The sequence below is a fragment of the Neomonachus schauinslandi genome, chromosome 2 (genome assembly GCF_002201575.2).
Source record: "Neomonachus schauinslandi chromosome 2, ASM220157v2, whole genome shotgun sequence".
In the NCBI taxonomy this organism is placed as follows: domain Eukaryota; kingdom Metazoa; phylum Chordata; class Mammalia; order Carnivora; family Phocidae; genus Neomonachus; species Neomonachus schauinslandi.
Genome location: NC_058404.1, coordinates 115,511,421 through 115,531,094, shown reverse-complemented (window position 1 = coordinate 115,531,094; position 19,674 = coordinate 115,511,421). Strand labels below are relative to the sequence as shown.

At 38.7% G+C, this 19,674-nt stretch overlaps 1 protein-coding gene across 1 annotated transcript; it reads right to left on the bottom strand.

Moving 5' to 3' along the window:
* Positions 1–4,878: 4,878 nt before the first annotated feature.
* On the bottom strand, positions 4,879–18,150 carry LOC110575554 (cyclin-A1-like). The gene is given in 4 exon segments (XM_044913087.1): positions 4,879–6,125; positions 6,181–6,233; positions 6,236–6,478; positions 18,072–18,150. Coding segments are annotated over 4 exon segments (1,389 nt in total). The 3' UTR covers positions 4,879–5,111.
* Positions 18,151–19,674: the final 1,524 nt, after the last annotated feature.

The following is a 19,674-nucleotide window of genomic DNA, read 5'->3' as shown; positions in this document are numbered from 1 at the left end:
AGCATTGCAGTATGTACTAAGAAATGCATTGCCATAAAATCTGTGCTAAAAATTAATATTTCTGTAAAGATTTAAAGGTCATTTTAAAATCTTTTAGTACATAATATCATTATTTTACAAAACAGTCAGTTAAAGATAGGCTGCAAGTTCAAAAGAAACAAAACCATTTACAACAGTGTTTGCCTATTGGGAAAAGGCAAATTCTGAGCAGCTAGAACTTGGGAGAGTAGAGAGCAAGCAGTCATACTAGTGTGATTGGAGTAAAGGCCAGAAGACTGGGTATATTGCTGATAAATGACCGAGTATCAACAAAAGTTCATTTTATGGCCTTGCCTATACCTACTTCAAGAGAGATCCTAACTCCTTCCTTCTGGGGTGCTGGGAATGGCCAGCACTCCCTGTACACATGGATGAAAGATGACTCCAAACTTTGCTGTGAAAGAGAGAAGGCAAGAGGGTCAACACTCAGAGACAAGACCCTTCGCTCTTCTTTGCTCCACTTTTATCGGTCCTTCAGGATAATCACAAATCCTTATCACTGTTTCTCAAGTATGTGATGTGTGACAAGGGTTCTTACTGGAACTAGGAGGATCTGTTTATGGGAAAGATATGCTAATCTGCATGTTCTAGGAGTTCTCCTATACATAGCCTAAGGGACAATGCAGACATCTCTTAGATCACAGGGTGGCTGTTTGGGCTGAGAAAGCTTCAGGAAGGCCACTCCCGGCAGCATTCCCACGCTGGAGTGGTCACACAGCCCTCGCCATTCCTAAAGCCTATGCCCTTCTCTGAAACCTTCCCTGCCCCCAGTGGCCTCCATGTTACATTTTAGCAAGCCAGGTATTATGGCTGATTTCATGCTCTACATTAAGCCCAACACTGCAGAGCATGCTGGGCCAGGTGATGCATCCAAGCATTATAGGCTGATACTCAATGTCATAACTTCTCTGGTTGTGAGGGTGATCACATCCCTTACTTTAGGCCTGAGGTTTTTTCCTCTCAACATTTTTCGAAGCTAAGGTGAAGCATGGAGTAATAACTGCTTGATTCCTTTGCCAACTTTCTCTAAGCCTCTAAGAAACTTCCACATTTTATGGAGTAGACTGTTTGCAAATGATTTCCAAATCAAACATTCACAATAGCTGGGTTAGTGCTGGGGGGGTGACCCTCTCCTGCATTGTTGAGATGGAGCCAGGACTTTCTACATGCCTTCTCTAAAGACCTGTGCAGTGAATTTCTCTCACCTGCCAGGTTTCTCATCATCACAAGACAACAAATGCCTTAAGTACTTGGAAACCCCAGTAGTCAAGTTTTAGAACAGGGTCACATTTCAGAAAACTTAGTTCTGACTCTAAGAAATTTAAGAAACTCAAAAATTTTAAAATTAGACTATATCCAAACATATAATACACTTATTAAAATGCTTTTCACTCTCCTCCTTAATTCTCTGCCCTAAAATCTTTTAGGGGCTATAATACCCCAAATATAGAAAATTTATCTACCCCATTTCTTCACTATCCTGGTCTCTGTCATTCATGCCCAGATAAGGCCTTTATCCAGTATGTACTTACTCAGTGTGGCACTCCCTTCCCATGTAGCCCCTGAAAGCCATATTTGGGCCTCCATGAACACTGTTATCTTGAGAATCAGTCACAATTTTAACCCTAGTTAACCCTCTTTTCTCTCCATTCTGGAGTCTGAATAATCAGAACCTAATAATATTTTTCAGTACCTGGATATATTAGGGATATATTAGTAATGCATTCAGTAGTGGCAGACTTTGGCCACAGTGATGAACATAACCCTTTATACCCATTTCTAAGATTCCAAGTTTTTCCCAAACGATTGATTCAGTAATCGGTGGTCACCACATTCAGGAACACCAACGTTATTTGCCTATATCCACTTTACCCCAACTGCTTTTCTTTTTAAGATTTATTTCTTTATTTTAGAGAGAGAGCATGCACAAGCAGGGAGAGGGACAGAGGGAAAGGAAGAGACAATCCCAAGCAGACTCTGTGCTGAGCCAGAGCCTGACACAGGGCTCAATCTCACAACCCCCAGATCATGACCTGAGCCGAAACCAAGAGTCAGTCGCCCAATTGACTGAGCCGCCAAGACACCCCCACAACTGCTCTTTTTAATGCTAACTCAGAGACCACAGGAAAGGAATTTGAGATCTGCTTCATTTAAAACATCTTTTTTTAGGGGCGCCTGGGTGGCTCAGATGGTTAAGCATCTGCCTTCAGCTCAGGTCATGATCCCAGGGTCCTGGGAATGAGCCCCACATAGGGCTCCTGGCTCAGCGGGGAGCCTGCCTCTCCCTCTCCTTCTGCCCCTCCCCCTGCCCATGCTCTCTCTCTCTCTGTATCTCTGTGTCTCAAATGAATAAATAAAAAATCTTAAAAAAAAAAATGTTTTTTTTTAAATCTTTAAAACATCCCTTTTATTAAGCTATATGGGGAAGGAGGGATCATTGAATCTGTGGCATAGGGAATCCGTCCTGCCGAGAAAATGAAAACAATCTCTGCTTTCCTCAGTATCATCCACGCATGCTGCTGACTGGCCTTCTTCCTGAAAATCGTTGATTTGCATGATGAAGTACTTACTTGGCTTTGGTGGAGTTTTTGAAACTCAAAGGATTTCTTATGTTGAAAAGCTATTTTGTTTGCTTTTGCATGGAATGCATTTATTTGAGAGATGTAAACTTCTGGGACTTGTAGTAAATTTGAAATCTTAATTCTGCTGCATGCTCTTCAGTGAGTTGTTTGGTTGGAGGATTATATTTAGCTTGAGATGTAATCACCTCGATTATAACAATTTTTGGAGTACTAATTTCACATCTAAACTGTGGATGCAGAGTCCAGGTACGTGGACACCTAGGAGGCTGCACATGGGATAATTGATACAAATTCCTTTTTGGAAATAGAGAAGGTTCTTTCACTTCTTGCTTCGAGCTGTTCATTGGCCGTTGTTAGATCCATGGTAATAATGTCTCTGTGCACTTTAATTTTTGTCAAATGCTTTTAAATTATTTTTAGCTAACTCATTTACATTGCTAACAGTGTAATATTTCAATATACTCGTTCATCCTTTTATGATACCCAAATAGATAGCAGAGTCTTTACCATGTTACTCAGCAAAAGCAGTTTTATCAATGAGCTAATTTAAGATTTCAAAGAACATCATTTGGATGAGCTCAACTTTATCATTTAACATTTATTTCAAGAGAGTGAGTAATAATAAAATATTTTATTTGCCTTGGGAATTCTTTAGTATGATATTTGTTGCACCAGATTAACTTTTAAAAAAACATCTGATTTTCACTAATAAATGCGAACCTCCATTTAGTCCTGTGCTAAAGGACAGGAGGGATGGGCTGGCATGTTATGGGCATAGAATATTCTGAGCTGAATCCTGAATAAGTGTGTTTAACCAAAGGTTATTGATTCCTTGAGTCTATCAAAACCTTATCATGTGTTTTGCCACCTGTTTGTATCCCTACCTTCCAACTGTACCTGCAGCTCACAAACAAAAAGTCTAAGAAAGAGGGTTCAGAAAAAAAGATAGAATTTACCTCCACCTGAACCAGACTTGGACACCAAAGGGCAGCTTCTGCGCCATGGGATAGGCAGATCCGAAACACTGAAACTCATCTGCCACTTTTACATCAATGGCCATGAAAAATCTTCCTGTAATTTCCTTAGATCAGCGTTTCTTCTTACTTTAGAAGAGCTTAGTATTGTCTGCCGATTTGAGTTCTCATTGTTAACACATTTTTGGATTATCCCATCACCATTTATTGAACAGTCTACCATTGCTCAGTGATCTGTGATAAAACCTGTTCCATATGGGCAATACCGGGATGGGATCCTTTAGGAACTCCCTATTCTGTTCAACTGGTTAATTGTTTCTTCCTGGCCAGTGCTACACTATCTTAATTACTATTACTGGATAATAAGTTATGGCACCTGATTGAAGTCCTCTTACCTTGCTGTACTACTTCAGCACTGTCTTGACTATTCCTGAGCCTTTGTTCTTCCATACAAATTACAGAATTAAACTGCGAAGTTCTATAAAAACTTATTTTTATTTGAATTACAATTGCATCTATATATTAATTTAAACCTTTTGACATTGAAATTAAATTGTTCTGACCTACAAAGCTGACAATTTCTTATGGTTCTACCTAAAAGATTGAAGGGGAGGGGCGCCTGGGTGGCTCAGTTGGTTAAGCGACTGCCTTCAGCTCAGGTCATGATCCTGGAGTCCCGGGATCGAGTCCCGCGTCGGGCTCCCTGCTCGGCGGGGAGTCTGCTTCTCCCTCTCCCACTCCCCGTTTGTGTTCCCTCTCTCTCTGTGTCTTTCTCTGTCAAATAAATAAATAAAATCTTTAAAAAAAAAAAAGATTGAAGGGGAAACAAGTGACATTGTTCTGATAATTTCTGATAAGTGAGTCTCTACTCATGAATATCATGTATATTATGGCCTGAAAATTTGTTCCCCTGCAAAAAAAAATTCGTATGTTGAAATCCTAACTCCCAAGGATGACAGCATTAGGAGGTGGGGCCTTTGGTTGGTGCATAAGTCATAAGGATGGAACACTCATAAATAGGATTAGTTACTCATAAAAGAGACCCCACAGAGGTCCTTAGCCTCTTCCACCATGTAAGGATACAATGAGAAGGTGAACCGGGAAGAAGATCCTCACCAGAATGCAACAATGCTGGCACTTTGATCTTGGACTCACGGCCTCCAAAGCTGTGAGAAATAAATTTCTATTTATAAGCTACTCATCTATGGGTAAGCTACCCAGTCTATTCTGTTATAGCAGCCCAAATGAACTAAGACAATGTATCTCTCCATTTACTTGGGTTTTCTTCACTATCTTTTTTTTTTCACAAGGCAAGTTGTTTGTTTATTCTTTAAAAAATGTTAGATGATATTACAAGTTACTAATGTCTAAGAGGACCTAACCACATTTACATTTTTAAAAATATGGCATCTATCTTGTAGCAACACGAGTTGACCCAACCTGCAGAAACCTATAAAAGTTAAGACGAATTCAGTTGATCTGGAGGTGAAGTTCTGAAAGTGCTTCTGTAGGAAACTTACGGCAGAGAGAAAACTGCAGGTGGTTCCATCAGAGACACGTGCATGTACTTTGAAGCCTTATAATTCTCCCTAATTGCTTGCTGTGATCGATGGGATATATTAAGGCATGCTTTATGCAGCTCGCTCAGGCAAGGCACAATTTCATTTAATGAATAGCCTGTAAATGCAGCAAGGGTTTCTGGCCAGAAGTGGGTGTTCACAGTATAGCTGGCCAGGCAATAAGCTACTGGAGCTATCAATGAAGGAAGATATTTCAAGAATGGGTCAGCTTCAAGAAGACTCAGTTCTGCTACATACTTGGCCAGATTCTCAGTTCTGGCGCATACTCCTTGTCTCCTTAAGGACTGAAGGAGAAACTGGTTGGTGGTTGGCACTGTGAGATCAAAAGCCAGGATTTTCAGGAGCAGATGTTCCATTCTTAGCAGTTGGCGTTTTGGGTAAGTATCATCAGTTATGTAGACAAACTTGTCTACTTCAGGTGGATATATTTCTTCATATTGAGAAGCCAGAAGAATCGCTGCTGTGCCTACAATCTGCAATTTCCCTCTCAGAATAGACACGCATGAAAGTAACCTGTCCAGGAAGATGAGAGCCAGGTAGAGAGTCTCTGCTCGAAGCTTATACTCTTCGCCGACCTCAACGAGCCAGTCCACCAGAATCATTCGCATGCCTTCTGTGATGTCTGGTTGCTTCCTCATGTAGTGTGCTTTGGGCTTGTGTCTTATTTCAGCTTCTCTAAGGTACTGATGAATTTCTTCAGCATATTCAGTCACATTTAACACATCTATACCAAAATCTGATGCATCTTCAGACTGGGAATGGAGAGATGAATCTACCACCATTGGGGAAACTGTGTTAAAATCCAGCAGGAAGTGAAGGTCTGACTTGAGTGTGCTGGTGTCTACCTCATACACATCCTCAAATGCCATCTCCTCTTTCCCTGTACAGCTGTCTCTGTCCCTCTGCTCGGGCTAATCCAGGTAGACAACAAATCCTTGCTTGGCTGGCACCTGGACCATGCAGTATCTCATCCATGTAGACGGCAAATCCTTGCTTGGCTGGCACCTGGAGTGAGAGCACTTTCTTTCCAGCTGGAGGGAAGACATTTTCTGATCCAGAAAACACCTGATTGTTGTGATCCCCTGGCCACAGGTCCTCCCGTACTGTCCATTCTCAGTCAGCACTGTTCTCTGTGGGGGATCCTGACCGAGCTGGGGTCTGGTTATCATCGGACAGGCATCAGGACCTCGAGGCACTGGAGCTAGGGCTACTCTGTTCTTGGAGCTGCTGCGATGCAGACCCTCAGTCTCCACAGAATGCAGAGTGGGCCTCACTCTTCTCAGCCTTGTATCTTTATATAAGTCTCAAACAATTAGCAAATGCACTCTTCAACATCTTTTTGAGGACCCCTTATAATTTTTCGATTCAGATCTTGAACATATGTTATAAGATTTATTCCGAGGTATCTTAGTTTTTTCTTTTTCACTTTTTTTTCTTTCCGCTATTGTAAATGCTACCTTCTTATTATTACACTTTCAGTTTATGCATATGTATGGAAATGCAAATTGATATAAACACTTAAATGCTTATAATAGTTAATCTTCAGATTCTTTGTGGCTTTCTTGTAGATAATCATATCATTTGTGAAAAAAAAATTTATAATCTACCTTTGATTTGAAAATTGATACATGATTTTTGGGGGGAGGAGGAGCAGAGATTATTATTCTTGGTCAAATGACATGACATTTTATCTCCAAATAGGAGCCCTGAAGTTTCAGGGTTGTTTTTGTTTAATTTACAATCAACCTCTTTTTTTTAAAGATTTTATTTATTTATTTGACAGAGAGAGACACAGCGAGAGAGGGAACACAAGCAGGGGGAGTGGGAGAGGGAGAAGCAGGCTCCCCGCAGAGCAGGGAGCCCGATGCGGTGCTCGATCCCAGGACCCTGGGATCATGACCTGAGCTGAAGGCAGTCGCTTAACCAACTGAGCCACCCAGGCGCCCTACAATCAACCTCTTTAATGGAACTTCCCAGCTTTTACAAACCAAAGAATTTACAATTGATTTTTAACTCGATCTGATCATCTCTATTTATCATCAGGAAGGTTTAATTGTTTATACTTCTATCTCTTTGGATTTATATCAACCATCTATTTTGTTTTGTGTGATTAACTTTCATCTTTCTCCATGGATTACTTTTACTGATTCATCCAGTTTTCTTTCATCTACCTTTTCTATTGGTTTTGAGTTACATAATATATTTCTATTTCAAATGCCTTCTTCCAATCAATGCAAGGTCCCTGGAACATTTTCTTTAATGTCTTGATTTTATCACTGCCTCCTGATTTCAAATTATTGTCAATATTTTAGTTTCATTTTTAAAATTCTCCAACTAGGGGTGCCTGGGTGGCTCAGTCGTTAAGCGTCTGCCTTCGGCCCAGGTCATGATCCCAGAGTCCTGGGATCAAGCCCCACATCGGGCTCCCTGCTCTGCGGGAAACCTGCTTCTCCCACTCCCACTCCCCTGCTTGTGTTCCCTCTCTCACTGTGTCTCTCTCTGTCAAATAAATAAATAAAATCTTTAAAAAATAAAAATAAAAATCTCCAACTAGTTAGAAATAATTTTGTTATATTTTTGTCAATGTTTATTTGAATTATCAATTTCTTTACAAGACATGGTTCTTTGTGTTCCACTTCTTAATTGCTTTCATTCTGAATGATGAAAATCTTCAGCAGTTTTTCAGGCTTATCTATAACAAAACTTCTCACAAACAAAATTAAATGTGTTTATTTTACTCGTGGTCTTAAATGATAGCTTAGTGGGTTTAGAATGCTAGATTGAGGGTGCCTGGGTAGCTCAGTCATTAAGCATCTGCCTTCAGCTAAGGTCACGGTCCCAGGGTCCTGGGATCGAGCCCCGCATCAGGCTCCCTGCTCAGCGGGGAGCCTGCTTCTCCCTCTCCCACTCCCCCTGCTTGTGTTCCCTCTCTCGCTGTGTCTCTCTCTATCAAATAAATAAATAAAATCTTAAAAAAAAAAAAAAGAATCCTAGATTGAGGGTTGCTTTTCCTCAGCACTTTTTAGATATGTGATTTTAGTCTCATCCAATGTCTATTGGTAGTACTACTATTAATATGAAGTCTGTTGTCAGCCTAACTATATTCCTCTCTAGAAGAAATCTCTTTTTGTCTCTGGACTTCATTTTTGGATTGTGGGGGTTTTCTTGGTTTGTTTGTTTGTTTCACCATAATACATCCTAGTGTGGTTATGTATTTTTATGTTTGTTTGTATTTGGGAGTTCATTTGGGTTTGGTGTTAGGCACCCATTATGATTTTTGAATTTGAGGGTTCATATACCTCTTCAATTCTGAAAACTCCCTAGTCATTATCTCCTGGAATACTATCTCCCCCTATGTCTTTTATTTTCTCTTTCTGGAATACCTGATTCTATCCCTTGATTCTATCTTCCTTATATCTTAACATCACTTCATAATTTCTTAAAACCATTTTATTTCTCTTTCTATTGTATTCTGGGCAATTTACTCAACTCCATCTTTCAGTTCTCTGGTTCCCATTTTAATTGACATTCATCTGCTATTTATCCCACCCACTGAACTTATTTTTTTACAATTACAGTTTTCATATCCAGAAGCTTAATTTGGTTCTTCTTCAAAACTGCTTGGATTTCACAAGCAGCTTGGTCTTTTGTCTGATTTTTAATTCTTTATTTCTTTGATATTTTTAAATATATGTAATTTGTAGTTTTCTTAAGATTGTTTTTTGGTCTTCAATTTTGGGATGTTAATTCTCCCAGGTATGATGTCTACTAGCTCTCTTTCACAGCAGATTTTTTCTCAAATTCTTCAAAGTGCTCTTACTATGAGCTTATCTTCAGTGAAGCTTGTCCTGCAGTAGTTAGATTTTTTATGAAAGACAGACATATCAGCAAATAGCTTGTGATGACTGCTGTCTAAGAGGGGTATGGGCAAGGTGCTAGAAGACTACAGAGGAGTGAGAAAAAGAAAGGCTTCACAGAAGAAGAATAAGCCTGAGGCAGGAAGATCAGAAAGATGAACAAGATCTGATCTCTGGTTCAGTTGTGATAGATAGGTTTAGGTTTTTGGATGTGATAGAGGAAAACATCTCTGCCATTTATTCAGGCTTCCTCGCTGATTTGTGAAGTTGTGTAAGGTGTCTACACCCATTGCTCAAACTGAATTATGTGTGTTGGAGCAGGGATTCACTGAGATGCCAAACTCACCCAGTTGATGTGAAAGGAAATCCTAAAGGGAGCTTTCAGGTGGCTTCCAAAGAATCTCATCCATGGTTCCTCCTGCCTAGTTGAGTTGCTCTAAACTTTCTTTCTCCAAGACCAAGTATAAAATGTTTGAGTGAGGGAGCCTTCTGCCTAACATTAGACAAACAGCTCATGATCATCATGGAAGCATAACCTTGATATTGGCCTCAGAAGAAGTCTCTCATCACCAATCCTCTAGCCATAGGATCTTATTTCTTTGTTTAGGTTTTTGGGGTGTTTTACTGTTTTGTTTTGTAGGCATAAGAACTACTACTGGGTAAGAGGTGAAAGAGGAAAAAATAAGGAGATAAAAGGTAGAAAAGGCAAAAAAACCTTAATGCAAAAGATCTGACTGATAAGACAGAAAAGCTAGAGCCGAAGCAAAGAGAGTGCTCTAAGCACTCTAAGGAGTGAGGTAGAGCCCATAAATCAGGAAGATCCTAATGGCCTGTGAGACCACAAGGAGATTTTATCCGACAGACAGTATAGAGCCGTTGAAAGATGCTGAGCCGAAGGATAATAGCAACAGTGCAGATACTGGATAGGGGTAGGGGCAGGCAGAACATGAGTGAATTCAATCAGAAACTATCATACTAATCCAGACTGGAACTCACACTGGCCTGGACTATGGTGGTGGCAGTAGGTAGAGAGAGAAGTGGATTGCTTCAGAAGAGGTTTAGTGGGAGTTGGGACTCCAAAGTATTTTTTTAGTCTTGTGTCTCATTTCTTCTTTACCAATTAATGATGTCATTCAATGTACCCTCGTTCCTGCCTACTCTTTGGTGTCTTGGGGATCTGTTTTTGAGAAGTACTAAATATATTTGTTATAAGTAGAACTTTCTGGTTTCTTATCCATATGACAGGCAGACATGTAGATAGAAATGTACATGAGGAGGTAGTTGTGGTGATGTCAATGGACATTTATTTCAGCAGACTGAATTATCTATCAGCATCTGATCTCTGCAAACTAAGTCAGGCTGTTCTGTCCATTCTTCTATCTCTAGGAACAATTACACCCAGAGGATTCCTCCAAAGTTTCAGCAAGAAAGACCCGCACTCTCCTAATTTACCTTCCCCCAGGAAGTGAGAGGAGAGGAACCTATAGATTTGTGCCAAACATGTCACTTTATTTTTTTTTTAAGATTTTATTTATTTGAGAGGAGAGAAAGAGAGAGCACATGAGCAGAGGCGGGGCCAGAGGGAGAGGGAGAACCAGACTCCCCACTGAGCAGGGAGCCCGATGTAGGGCTCAATCCCAGGACCCTGGGATCATGACCTGAGCTGAAGGCAGATGCTTAACTGACTGAGCCACCCAGGCACCCCCGAACAACTCACCTTACTAAAACTGCCTTTCAGAGTGATCTGAAAAGGTCTGGGTACTTTATTCCCTAGAGATTGCTGTGGGCTCCTCCACTTAGGAGGGAAAGATCTAACAAAAGTTTATTTCTAAAATTCAGTTTTAGGGATTATGCAATTTCACCACTAAACTTGTACCTTCCCTTTGAAATGCTTTCACAATGCTTCAAACCCTTACTTTTCATTATTTTGAATGACTAAAAATTCTAAACTTTTGATGAACAAGGTTATTTTTCTTTTTTCCTCACCTTTTAGTTTCCCCTTGACTTATGATAACTCAGAAGAACGTTCTGATTTCTTTTAATTCCCATTAGCAACACTTCCTTCTTTCTGTGAGCTCTGTTAAGATCCCAGGGAAATGGGAATATCTGACTTTTTTCTTTTATAATGGTACTAATATATCTTCCATATAAGCAAGTAGCCAGAAGTTTTGACCTGATTAAAACATCGAAATGATGGCATCAAGTTTGGTAAACTGAAATAATTTGTTGGATCTTTTAAAGGGAAAAAAAAATCCTTTCTCCAAAGATGATGATCCATTCTTTCCTAAGAAAATCTTTGAGACAGTTGTCACATCACCAACCCCACTTTGGTCACGCAGAAAACCTCACAAAAGCTCCGCTCATGTGGTTTTGTAGCTGTTATTGGAAACAAAAGTTCCAAAACCAGTTGGACACAAAGAGAAGAAAATAAAACTAGCCACTGAGGCCTGAAATGCCAACTTTCACCATATGTAGTCCCACAAAAACCAAAAGGGAAAAATAATCAAAATAAAACACAACAGAGCTAGAATCACAGAATCAGGAGATAGGATTTGCTAAAGAGTTTCACCCAAACCTATGAAAATGAAAATCACTTTTACACAGCTGTCTCCCAGACCATAAAGGAATGTATTATTATGATTTGCATTGATCTGATTAGTGTATTTACATATTGCATCCTTCCTTCTGCACCACTCCCAGTCAGTGGGGTGTCCAGTACATTAAGAGTAATACAGTTCTGGAGTTAAAATAAAGTAAACACTCCCAAAAGTCTTTTATCTTCCCCTATACAATTAAAACAACTTGCAGAATATAGTACTGCATCAAAATGTGTTGGTTTCATTTACAAAATCATAGATTCTACTTGTTTTTTGTACCCCAAGTTTTAATAGTTTGTATAATAGATTAGTCCTTAAGTATACACATACACACACACACACACACAGGTCCTTAATGGTATAAAGGGAAAATTATAAAGCAATTAGCACCCTATTTAGAAACAATCCAAAATTACAGAGTATTGTTGCCTTGCAACCTCAATTAAAGCTGTTAACTCAAAAGATTATGGTAGAAAAAATGAGAAATAGTAGAGCAGACATGTAAATTAAAACATGCTCCTGTGTACAAGATCTAATGAAAATCAGCCCAAGTCTAAAGGAAATCCAGCAGAAGACCTAAAAGGAATCAATTAAGCATGGCTTTTCAACTATCTTTTTGGTGGACTATCATGTAGCTTGTTTTTCTTAGGAAACTCTATCTATACAATACTGGCTTGAGTGTGAGGCAGGCTGGAACCTACAATGTGTGCTGATAGAGAGAAAGAAGTCTTTCCAGCACAGGCAAAGATGGGGAGCTAAGGGAGCTGCAGGGGCAGTGTTATATGACAGAAATTAACAACAGCTACAATGTGTTGACTTAATACCTATTTCACAAATTAGAAGATGGAATCTTAAACAGACCAAGAAATTTGCCAAAAAATCACAATCTCATAAATGGCAGTCTAGCATATAAACCAGGTTGGTATGACTCCAAAGCCCACATTCTTTCTACTCTACAACACTGTTACTCATCCTGAAGAGTTTAACCATGTATTTGACAAACTCTTCTGTTCTGTTGCCCTCTAACTGTTAGGGGCTGACAACAGGATGGTTCTTAAGGACAAAGACCATTAGGAGCTAGGCAGGAAACTGGTACTCCAACCACCAGCTAGGTTATAGTGGGAGGAATGTGCAGTCCAAGACAGTGAAAGGGGGCAGACTAGGGAGTGTGAGATCAAGGCAGAAGTCTGGTTCTATGTGACAGTTGCAACTTGGTAATGACACAGGTGGCTGGGATCCAACTGAGGTGTCTAAGTTCCAGACTGATTGTCTGTAGACACTTGGCAGTGATGGGAAGAGAGAAAAAGAGGCAGCTAATGGCTGAGCACTTATGAATGAGCAGTGTGGTCATGTGAGGATGGTTTATGTACTGCTATCTTAGTGCAGGAATTGGGAGAGTAAGTGGCTCAATCTATGAAGTAAAATAAAGTATGAAGTAAAATAAAGATGACTCCAAGGCAGAGAAGAGTAAATGTATGTGGCCAACACACAACTTTCACAAACTAAGTACCATATTACATATCATCTCAAAACTTAGTGACCTAAAACAACAATGATGTATTACTTCCCATGACTCTGTGAGTTGACTAGGCTCACAAAGAAACAGGGCAGTTACTCTGCACAACATTGTGTCACTGAGACACTCACTTGACTGGATTCAGTAGGGAGCCCAGTTGAGCCAAGATGGCCTCTCATCTTCCAAGGTCTCTCTCATTACTCAGTAGTAAAGCCCAGTCTTAAGACTACCTCAGTTAGGGTGCCTGGGTGGCTCAGTTGGTTGAGCGACTGCCTTTGGCTCAGGTCATGATCCTGGAGTCACAGGATCAAGTCCCGCATCGGGCTCCCTGCTCGGCAGGGAGTCTGCTTCTCCCTCTGACCCTCCCCCCTCTCATGCTCTCTCTCTCTTTTTCTCTCTCAAATAAATAAATAAATAAATAAAATCTAAAAAAAAAAAAAAGACTACCTCAGTTAATGGAGCTACATAATTGGCTGAATTTCCTGCCAATCAAGATAAATTCTCCAATTTTCCCTCTTACCTAGTATTCTCATCAACACATCTGCCTGCAGGACATGCCTATCTTTACTCCTGAAGTTTGTTATCATTAAGGGGAGAAATTTTGAGAAGGACTGGAGGAACTATCTGGTCTGTCACAGCTCCCAAACAGAAAATGTTTCCACAGATGTAACAGCAGGAATCATGATGACTTCCAGGAGCACATTTGCAACTTCTAACTTCTCCATCAAAACAAAAGTTTAGAGCATTGACATGCACCTTTTATCAGGGGATGGAATAAATATTAGATATTCATTGACTTAGTGTGCTCTTGTGAGTTTAAATGAAAATCTATAGTATGAGTAAATGACTTAAGAGTATAATAAAAAATGTATAGAATAATAAAATATGACTTCTAGTTTTACTTCAGCCATTAATTTACTGTACAAGCTTAAACACATCATTTGGCCTTTCTGATTCTCTGATCCTTGCTATGGATCGAATGGTCGTGTCCCCCCCCCAAATTTATATGTTGACCCCTCATCATTGTGATGGCATTTGGAAACGGGACCTTTGGGAGGTAATCAGGATTAGATGAGGTCATGGGGGTGGGACTCTCATGATGGTATTATGGCTTTAGAAGAAGAGGAAGAGAGAGATCTCACCCCCTCCAGCATGTGGGGACATGGCAAGAAGAAAGTTGTCTGCAAACCAGGAAGAGGGTCCTTACCAGAAACTGAATCAGCTGGCACCTTCATCTTGAACTTCTCAGCCTCCAGGACTGTAAGAAATAAATGTCTGCTGTTTAAGGCCCTGAGGCTATGGTATTTTGTTATAGCAGCTCAGGCGGACTAAGACAATCCTCTTCCATAAAATGAGCCATAGGAATGAGAGATCTCTAAAATCCTTTCTAGCTAAAATTATATTCTATTGTTTTATTTCCTCTGTAAAGGAAATAAATATTGCCAAGTAAATATTGCCTGGCCATTGTTAAAGAGGACAGTCAAAGAAAATCAATGTAAAAGTCATCTAAAGAGTAAAAATAATTTCCATCCCAAAGCAAGTACTTGGAAATCATTTCAGAAAACACAGATATTCTGCTTATTAAAACTTCATAGCACATCTGAGTCCATCACTATCCCAGTACTATGACTTAGAAAAAAAAGTCAAGCCTGCCTACTTAGAGAAATCAGAAATCATTCATCCAGAAAACTACACAGAAACGGGGGAATAATTTTTGCATTGATAGTTACTGTTACCTTGCCTTGGCAATCCAGTGTAAAAAATATTTGTTGGAAGAAAAAGATAAAGGAGTACTAAAATGCAGACATTTCATCACTTAACCCATAATTGTCATAACCTGATAATCTTTTAATCTATCTCTCTCTTACACATACATGCAGATACGTATAAAGCACTTCTCAGCAAAAAGTTGACAAGCCTAAGAATAAAATAAATCTTTTTTCATGATTTCATAAGATGAAAGTCTATTTTTGGTTCTAAAAACTATAAAGACAAAAGTATTTTAACATCCAATTTCCTCTTTAAACAATAATATCCCCATAAGAATACGTTAAAAATCAAAATGCACGTTCAAGTCCAGGTCAGTGACTTATGAGTTAATTCAGAAGTAGTTATTTTCGACTCTGAAGCCCTTTGTGACTCCCAAATTGTAGTATGGAATTAGAAAGAAAGGATCCAGTGATGACTGAACTTTTTCTCTTTTTGTCATTTTAATGTAGAGATAATGTTTCTGGTATCAAAAAAAAAAATCAGATTTCCAAATTACCACATCAGCAGCAAATCCCACTGAGATCATAAAAAAATAGACTTTTTCTAAGTCTCTCCAAATTTATCCCCATGGTGTCGATATAATATGGTGTCTTAAGGGTATATTACACCATAAAACACACAAATAAAATTAATTAATTTATCAACATAGAAAGAGCAAGTATTTACATATCAAGGGAGATTGGCAGTTAAAGACTCATAAATCATAAGACAAAGAGGAACCCTGAAAGCCAGCTTTTCAATCCCCTTCCCCCCACCTTGGCAGAGGCATGTCCTTCGGTGATTTTCCACTTGGATATAAAGTAATTAGCAAGCCTAGCCTGCTCAAATTAAACAATTGTAAGAAAAATAGCATTGGAATAATTAGGACAATTACCACCCTTATCATCTGATTGCGTATATACACAGTACATAACACAGTGATTTACCTAAACCACCCCAGACTGATTTATGTGGGGGTTTTCATGTAGATAATGAACAAAGAAAATAATTCAGATAAAAGTCTACCATTCCTTCACCAAATATTTGTTCCAGACATTTAGCAAGAACTAGAAGCACAGTAATGAACAAATAAGACACGGACTCTGCCCTTCATGGAGTTTTGAGAGGGAGAAAGGAAGAGAAAACTAAATTTAATTTTAACATTAATTTAAAGAGAATATGTGAAACTTTATTATGGTTACTTATTGATTTGCCCCATATTGTGAGCTCCTCAAAGACATGAATAAAAATCTTTCCATATCTTTCATGGACTATGAAAAAATAGAGTTGGTGCTTAATGTATCTTTATATATATATATATATATGGACAAACTGGTCAAAGTTTAAGGAACACTCTTCTTTACATTTTTCATTTCTAATATGATACACAATCTTCATAGGTAAAGGAGGTAAAAAGTCTTGAATATTTTTTTGTAATCTGCCTTGAAATATATCCAAATATAGCTAATCCATTTGTTTGCCATGGATATGCACAGGGGAACACCCAGTGCAGTGCTATGAACTTACCAACACTCACAAATGTCAGATGAATGAACTGAAGTATGAATCAACAAAGTAATAGGTAAACATGGGCATGGAATTCCAAAGTATCCATTTCACAACTTTGGTTGCATTAAGAAGAACTTCAGGAAACATGGATCATTAATTAGACTTTGGCCCTCATCTGGCCATCAGTGTATTGGCAAGCTCACTCTCTGTGTAGTGTGTATCTGTAAGATACAGGTTTATGTATAATATATTGCATCAATGGTATATATAGTCTCTTGTGAAATTCCTAATTCATAGTCCTTCTTTCTGCTCCACTTGTGATAATTGGTTCTTCACATTATAATTCAAAAGACTTCTATGATCTTATCAACCAATCTGTTAAACCACAACTCACCTCCTTTAGGTCTTTGCTTCTTAATAAGGCTTACCCTAACAACTTCATTTAAAATTATACCTCCTCCAGTGCAGCAAACTCTCTCTCCCTTACCTTGCTCTATTTTTCTTCAAAGGCCTTATCATCGTCTCTTGACCTATAACCTCTCATTTAGTATGCAGCTTCCATGTAAGAGAGGGATTTCATCTTTGCTATTCATTGCTGTATTCTCAGCACCTAGAACAGTGCTTTTGGCACATAGCAGGTTTTCAAGAATTATTTGCTGACTGAATGATTGCCTGACCCCAAAAAAACAAAGTCTCCAATTTACTCCAAGGTCATTATAGGGCGGGCTGTCGTACCAATTGTGACAGTTCAATCGGTATTCAGTAAACTTGAGTGACTCTAGCCTTAATTTTTCTTTTGCAGACCAGAAATATGGAACTACTTTGTCTCCCAAAGACACCAGCCTACCTCCCTCCTTTCTATCTTTCCTCCTGTTTTCCTTCTTCCAGGAGTATCCTTTTATCACCCAAACCCTACTCTCCCTAGATAATTCCTGCTAATTCTTTAAGATACTGTGTGCCCAGGATCTCCTTATCTGAAAATCCATGACATGGTCCTTAGGCATCACAGCCCTAAATCCTAAGGTATTGCATTTTGCATTGAAATTATTCGTTACTTGTCTCTCTCTTCAACCAAACTGTAATCTCTTATAGGACATAGATTGTCTTATTCCTTTCTGCATGAATTCAACACAATAGGAGCTGAGTGAATAACAAAAATGAACTGAGTTCAGTGCTCTTAGGAGTCAACATCAAGTGATTCCAATAGAAGCAGGTGGTTTAGAGGGAAATGCAGGAAGTCCAAAGACCCGGATTCTAGTACTATCTCTGAACACTGTTTTTAAATCTGTAGAAGAGGATTAAACCAGTGCTAAGGCCACTTTCAAAACCGTAAGACTGTATTACATGTAACCTAATGAAAAGTAGTTATTAAAATGTCAGGTTTTCATGCTCCATCTGCTGGTTAAATTGTAGAAAAACCTTGAGGTCATTTTGAAATTGAAAAGTGGAGTTAGAAATATTTGGGACCAACAAGGAAAATATATTTTTTTTAAATTGTCTGTACTATTTATAAAAGACTAATAACCTAGAAATCAAATAGTTGAGAAAGAAAAATAAACATTGACAATTGCATGATGATAGTGAAAAAAAACAAATACCCTGCTACTTCTGGCTCACATACATACCGTGGATCCCAGCCTCCAGGGAGCCCCACCTGCTTATACTCACCCTCTTGTGTAATCACCCCACCAACACTGTACCAGGGCTGGTCTCTATGAACAACGGCATCCAGCAGAAGTGAGGGCATGTCACTTTCCAGACTAAGGTATAAAAACTGAGGTTTTCATCTTAGGTATGCTCCCTCTCTCTCTCACTCTCCCTCTCCCCCCACTCCCTTTTCTCTTTATCTCTCCCTCTTTTGGACCACTTTCTTTGATGGAGTTACCCAGCTATCATGACATGAGGACACTCAGGCAGCCCATGGAGAGGCCAATGAAGTAAAGCATCCAAATACTTTTTAAAAAGAAGTAAAATTATCTTTGTTTGCAGATAATATGATCTTATATAGAAAAAAATCCTAAAGATTCCAATAAAAACCTGTTAGAACTAATCAATGAATTCAAAGATGCAGGATACAAAATCAACATACAGAAATTAGTTGCATTTCTATATACTATAACAAAATATCTAAAAAAGAAAGAAAACAGTCCCATTCACAGGAGTATCAAAAGCAATAAAATACTTAGGAATAAATGTAGACAAGGAAGTGAAAGAGCTATACATTGAAAACTACAAGATGTTGGTGAAAGAAATAGAAGAAGACACAAGTAAATGGAAAGATAGCCATACTCATGGATTGGCATAATTAATATTGTTAAAATGTCCATATGACCCAAAGCCACCTTTGATTCAATGCAATCCCTATCAAAATCCCAATGGTATTTCTCACAGAAATAGAAAAAACAATCCTGAAAGTCATATGAAATGACAGAAGATCCTGAATAGCCAAAGGAATCCTAAGAAAGAAGAACAAAGCAGGAGGCGTTACACTTTTTGATTTCAAACTATACTACAAACCTATAATAATCAAAACAGTATGGTACAGCATAAAAATAGATATATAGACCAATGAACTGAATTGAGAACACAGAAATAAACCTATGCCTGTATGATCAGTTAGTTTACAATAAAGGAGTCAAGAATATACAATGGGGAAAGGGTAGTCTCTTCAAAAAATGGTGCTGAGAAAACTGAATATCATGCAGAAGAATGAAATTAGACCCTGATCTTATACCATTCACAAGAATTAACTTGAAATGAATTAAAGACTTAAACATAAGACCTAAAACCTTAAAACTTTCAGAAGAAAACATAAGGATAAAGCTCCTTGACATTGGTCTTGGCAACAATTTCTCGGATATAACATCAAAAGCATAACCTACAAAAGCAAAAATAAAAAATGAACAAGTAGGACCACATCAAACTAAGCTGCCACACACAGCAGAAAAAACAATAAACAAAGTGAAAAGGCAACCTATGAAGTGTGAGAAAATATTTGCAAGTCATATATCTGATAAGGGGTTAACATCCAAAACACATAAGAAACTCATACAAGTCAATAGCAAAACAAACAAACAAACAAAACAACAATCAATTCGATTAAAAATTGGGCAGAGGATCTGAACAGACATTTTTCCAAAGAAGGCATCCAAATGGCCAACACATACATGAAAAAATGTGCAATATCACTAATCGTCAGAGAAATGCAAATCAAAACCATGATGAAACATCACCTCACACCTGTTAGAATGGCTAGAATAAAAAAGACAGG